Source organism: Nilaparvata lugens, unplaced genomic scaffold (genome assembly GCF_014356525.2).
Source record: "Nilaparvata lugens isolate BPH unplaced genomic scaffold, ASM1435652v1 scaffold8161, whole genome shotgun sequence".
Taxonomy (NCBI): domain Eukaryota; kingdom Metazoa; phylum Arthropoda; class Insecta; order Hemiptera; family Delphacidae; genus Nilaparvata; species Nilaparvata lugens.
In genome coordinates this window covers 1-6,751 of record NW_024093909.1, presented here as the reverse complement: position 1 = coordinate 6,751, position 6,751 = coordinate 1, and the positions used below count along the sequence as shown (strand labels likewise).

The 6,751-nt window shown below is 35.8% G+C and overlaps 1 protein-coding gene across 1 annotated transcript; it reads right to left on the bottom strand.

Moving 5' to 3' along the window:
- Window positions 1-295: 295 nt before the first annotated feature.
- On the bottom strand, window positions 296-6,604 carry LOC120349069 (SH3 and multiple ankyrin repeat domains protein 1-like; the record flags this gene model as incomplete). The annotated part of the gene is made up of 2 exons (XM_039419023.1): window positions 296-690; window positions 6,536-6,604. Coding segments are annotated over 2 exons (464 nt in total), but the record flags the coding sequence as incomplete, so codon positions are not given.
- Window positions 6,605-6,751: the final 147 nt, after the last annotated feature.

Here is a 6,751-nt window from a genome sequence, read left to right as displayed (position 1 = left end):
ACATAATCCGTGAGTTGTGGAACTACTCCATAATCCAAAAATCACTGTTTCACTTGTCAATCAAAATCAAATCGAATCAAAATCTTTATTTTGCCATGATACAAAAATACAAAATCACTTGAAATATTAACTGAAATATACAGTAGATACATAACCATCGAAATGAATAATACATTTCGATCGAATAAATAGAATTGACACAGCCAGCAAAGCGAACTTGTGCGCTAAATCCAATAAAAGTTGACAAATGGAACAAAGTTTTAATTTCAAAAATACTTAACATTGTAATACATACCATTTGATGATGATTATGGTGATGATGAGAATGATGATGGATCATCTGCTGGTTATCTGAGCTAGAGCTGAGGCTCCAGTGGTAGCCTCCGGGGGCGGTAGACCTTGGAGGCGGCCAATCCTGACTGGCTGCCACCAGGGGCGGCAGACTGTTAGGATTTATGCTGACGTGGGGCGGTGAAGCGGTGACGCGGTAAGGCGGAGACGCGGTGACGTAATAACCGCCGCCGTCCAACGCAGTTTCCGCTTTGCGCATGCGTACTGGCGAATTTTCCGCGCGTTGCTGCTGGGGCGGCGGCCATGTTTGATTCATCAGATCCGGTGCGGAAGTGGCCAACAGTTTCCTCGACGCATAGGCTGGAGATTGCAGGTAGCTGGGTGCTATATGCGAAAATCCTGCAACAATAACAAGATTATTAATTTGCCATACAATTATTTATGAGTTGTTTCAGAATAATTTAAATTCAATCAAGATTCAACCATTTTAGAACATATTGGTGCTACCAGAAATGTATTTGACTAATGGTTATTGAAAATTACAATGGCTAGGCACACACCAGTTAGTCAATACAAGACATGATCAGGCATGTTAAGTCACTATACTTTACATAGCGCATAGAAATGTATTTGACTAATGGTTATTGAAAATTACAATGGCTAGGCACACACCAGTTAGTCAATACAAGACATGATCAGGCATGTTAAGTCACATGCATGCTTAAGTCACAGGCATGTTTAAGTCACAATACTTCACATAGCTGCATATAAAATGTATTAATAAGGTTATTGAAAATTACAATGGCTAGGCACACACCAGTGTAGTCAATACAAGACATGATCAGGCATGTTAAGTCACAATACTTCACATAGCTGCATAGAAATGTATTTGACTAATGGTATTGAAAATTACAATGGCGGCACACACAGTTAGTCAATACAAGACATGATCAGGCATGTTAAGTCACAATACTTCACATATCTGCATAAAAATGTATTTGACTAATGGTTATTGAAAATTACAATGGCTGGGCAACACCAGTTAGTCAATACAAGACATGATCAGGCATGTTAAGTCACAATACTTCACATAGCTGCATAAAAATGTATTTGACTAATGGTTATTGAAAATTACAATGGCTAGGCACACACCAGTTAGTCAATACAAGACATGATCAGGCATGTTAAGTCACAATACTTCACATAGCTGCATAGAAATGTATTTGACTAATGGTTATTGAAAATTACAATGGTAGGCACACACCAGTTAGTCAATACAAGACATGATCAGGCATGTTAAGTCACAATACTTCACATATCTGCATAAAAATGTATTTGACTAATGGTTATTGAAAATTACAATGGCTGGGCAACACCAGTTAGTCAATACAAGACATGATCAGGCATGTTAAGTCACAATACTTCACATAGCTGCATAGAAATGTATTTGACTACTGGTTATTGAAAATTACAATGGCTAGGCACCACACCAGTTGTCAATACAAGACATGATCAGGCATGTTAAGTCACAAATTTCACATAGCTGCATAGAAATGTATTTGATAATGGTTATTGAAAATTACAATGGCTAGGCACACACCAGTTAGTCAATACAAGACATGATAGGCATGTTAAGTCACAATACTTCACATAGCTGCATAGAAAGTATTGACTACTGGTTATTGAAAATACAATGGCTAGGCACACACCAGTTAGTAATACAAGACATGATCAGGATGTTAAGTCACCATACTCACCATAGCTGCATAGAAATGTATTTGACTAATGGTTATTGAAAATTACAATGGCTAGGCACACACCAGTTAGTCAATACAAGACATGATCAGGCATGTTAAGTCACAATACTTCACATAGCTGCATAGAAATGTATTTGACTAATGGTTATTGAAAATTACAATGGCTAGGCACACACCAGTTAGTCAATACAAGACATGATCAGGCATGTAAGTCACAATACTTCACATAGCTGCATAGAAATGTATTTGACTAATGGGATTGAAAATTACAATGGCTGGCACACACCAGTTAGTCAATACAAGACATGATCAGGCATGTTAAGTCACAATACTTCACATAGCTGCATAGAAATGTATTTGACTAATGGTTATTGAAAATTACAATGGCTAGGCACAACACCAGTTAGTCAATACAAGACCGATCAGGCAAGTTAAGTCACAATACTTCACATAGCTGCATAGAAATGTATTTGACTAATGGTTATTGAAAATTACAATGGCTAGGCAAACACCAGTTAGTCAATACAAGACATGATCAGGCATGTTAAGTCACAATACTTCACTAGCTGCATAGAAATGTATTGACTAATGGTTATTGAAAATTACAATGGCTGGGCACACACCAGTTAGTCATACAAGACATGATCAGGCATGTTAAGTCACAATACTTCACATAGCTGCATAGAAATGTATTTGACTAATGGATTGAAAATTACAATGGCAGGCACACACCAGTTAGTCAATACAAGACATGATCAGGCATGTTAAGTCACATGCATGCTTAAGTCACAGGCATGTTAAGTCACAATACTTCACATAGCTGCATAAAAATGTATTTGACTAAGGTATGGAAAATTACAATGGCTAGGCACACACCAGTTAGTCAATACAAGACATGATCAGGCATGTTAAGTCACAATACTTCACTAGCTGCATAGAATGATTGACTAATGGTTATTGAAAATTACAATGGCTAGGCACACCAGTTAGTCAATACAAGACATGATCAGGCATGTTAATCAAATACTTACATAGCTGCATAGAAATGTATTGACTAATGGTTATTGAAAATTACAATGGCTAGGCACACACCAGTTAGTCAATACAAGACATGATCAGGCATGTTAAGTCACAATACTTCACATAGCTGCATAGAAATGTATTTGACTAATGGTTATTGAAAATTACAATGGCTAGGCACACACCAGTTAGTCATATAAAGACATGATCAGGCATGTTAAGTCACAATACTTCAATAGCTGCATAGAAATGTATTTGACTAATGGTATTGAAAATTACAATGGCTAGGCACACACCAGTAGTCATACAAGACCTGATCAGGCATGTAGTCACAATACTTCACATAGCTGCATAGAAATGTATTTGGATAATGTTATTGAAAATTACAAGGCTGGGCACACACCAGTTAGTCAATACAAGACATGATCAGGCATGTTAAGTCACAATACTTCACATAGCTGCATAGAAATGTATTTGACTAATGGTTATTGAAAATTACAATGGCTAGGCACACACCAGTTAGTCAATACAAGACATGATCAGGCATGTTAAGTCACAATACTTCAACATAGCTGCATAGAAATGTATTTGACAATGGTTATTGAAATCTACAATGGCTAGGCACACACCAGTTAGTCAATCAAGGACATGATCAGGCATGTTAAGGCACAATACTTCAATAGCTGCATAGAAGGTATTGACTAATGGTTATTGAAAATTACAATGGCTAGGCACACACCAGTTGTCAATACAAGACATGATCAGGCATGTTAAGTCACAATACTTCATAGCTGCATAGAAATGTATTGACTAGGTATTGAAAATTACAATGGCTAGGCACACACCAGTTAGTCAATACAAGACATGATCAGGCATGTTAAGTCACAATACTTCACATTGTAATTCATGAAGACATGTCTAATGCAATGACTAATCAGTGTGTGTTGCGTCATAAGCAACTATGCGAAGTATTGTGTTGATCTTGTCTTGTCTTGACTAACTGGTTTGTGCCTAGCCTTATTCAAGAGATATTCCATGGAATGTAGAGTATGTAGCCTACTGAAATGAGAATATTTTTTGAAATATGTCAATAGCCATTGAATATAGGGACCGGTTACGTTGGCCTCCCAATTGAATTTTTCATAAGACTTGACCATTTTAGAACATACTGTGGCTTTAAACAGATATTTAGTTAATGGTTATTGAGACATTTCAATAAAAAATTCGGGAATGGAATAATAAGGGCTGTAAACCTGTTTTTCGATTTCCAATCATTCAATGATTTGAGTTCTATCATGTTGAATGATAAATGATTCAAGAATATCCCATGAAATGAAATGAATTGTGTAAATTTTTCGAAATATCTCAGTATATATTTATATATGCATATCCACTCATAGGCCAATACAAAAATTAAAAATCTGGTGTGGCGCACTCACACAACTTTCCTTGCCGTTATGAAAATTGATCGCCTGACGCTAGTGTACCCGCGCATCTCAAGTCTACTATTCAAAGATTTGAGCCAGCTGGTGACAGGGAAATAACGCTGGAGACACACATGAGGTCTGCTATCTCTTCATAGTGAATGATTCAATAGAATCAACAATAATTTGCAATTGAATAATCACATTTTCTCGATTTAAAGCTTATTTTCAATTTTAGGTGAAAATGTTACTGAACTTAATGTAGAGATTTTCATGCTCAATCTACTCCACTAGTTTTTTTGTTTCAATTGATCTGAAGCCTGATAGTTGGGAATATATCTGCATTGATGGGGCGGAGCTCAGAAATTTTTACAGATATGGGACTTGTGGCAGTTGATAGAGCTTATCAATGACTATTTAGGTATGAATTTGATCAAAATCGTTGGAGCCGTTCCGAGAAAATCACGAAAAACCCTGTTTTTGACAACATTTTCGCCATTTTAGCCGCCATCTTGAATTGCATTTGATCGAAATTGTTCGTGTCGAATCCTTATAGTGAAAGGACCTTAAGTTCCAAATTTCAAGTCATTCCGTTAAGGGAGATGATATATCTGTACACAGACGCACATACACTCATACACACACACATACAGACCAATACCCAAAAACCAGTTTTTTGGACTCAGGGGACCTTGAAACGTATAGAAATTTAGAAATTGGGGTAGCTTAATTTTTTTCGGAAAGCAATCCTTCCTTACCTATGGTATAGGGCAAGGAAAGTTAAAAACATCTCAAAGAGTCAATAACTTCTTTGGCCTCCCTTTAGCCGGCAGACATTGCTGTGCCGGCCTGCAAAATCTGATATAAGCTTCAAATGAGAATTCAAAATCAACTCATATGTAATGGACAATACAACTTTCATTTTAAGGCTGGAATATCTCAGTGATAATATGAACTTGGGATCGGGTTGCGTTGACTGCTAAATGAATTATATTGACACTTGATCATTCAAAAAATATTGGTGATATCAAAGATTAATTCATTCTATTTTATCAAGATATTCCAATAATTTCTGAGATGGTTCATGAAAGCATTGAATTGTGAACATCTTTTGAAATATCTCAATTACCATTCAAAATATGAACTTGAAACCGGTTCTACTACAAATCAATAATTTGGATAAATAGATAATGTGAGAGTGGGGAAATCCCCCTTGATCAAATATCCCAGTTGGGAGAGACAACTGATTTTTGAAAAATTCAAATGAAATGCTTTTTTGATGCGGAAAATTGAATGTCATTTGAACTTTACACTCACTTTTGTGAGACTTATAAGGTATCTTAATCATTATAATATGAACAATAATAAAAAACAGTATTACCGTTTTAAGTTCCAGTGTAGAGATCAGTGTGAACTCCGTACCAAGCGTCAGAATCTTCAGATTCTCACAGTCATCATGATTATTGTCAGAAAACCGTAGCCAATGTGCACACAATAATTGAGAGATATACAGAGTTCTCTAATATTCAAATGTTCTAATCTGTTGTGCTGATGTGCAGTTATCCATTATAACGGATATTTATTTATCCTTTTTGTGTAGTTGAGAGTGATATTGTGGTAATTATTCATATTGAATGAAAAAAGACTAAGAAATTGTCAAGTATACTAGTATAAATTCTGCTGCTCTTGTATTTAGTTTTAGTTTATCAGAGATTGACAATGGTGTAATAACCGAAACCGGTCTTTCTAATTATCAATAAATCAGTGGTTTTTGACAATTCTTAGTCTTTTTTCATTCAATTTATTTATCCAATTCTATCTAGATTATCCATTGGATGATCTGTTGTGTCATTGAGTGCAGTTATGTGCTTGAGGTGCCTTACATTTGGTAAAGATTTTGCACGTTACGGTTCATGTGTTTTGTGTGTTATGTAATATCCAAATATATATCAATCTGGATGTTTAACAAGAATAATGTGCAAGTGAAGATAGAGAGAGAGCAGGTGCTTGTGATGTGGATGATTTCCTTAGTCTTCAATTTACCATCTGGTGTCAAGGTGTTACTATGATTGGAGTCTTGTTGAAACCGCAAATACATGGGTCGGACAACGCCTGCAACAAAAATTATTGTAAATTTTTTGTAAAATAATAGTTATTCACATTCCATTCTGATAGTATTATCCTTCTGTAATACACCAATTCAATAATAAGTTATATATCATCCTATCAAGAACAAGAAAAACAAAACAAAAACAAACA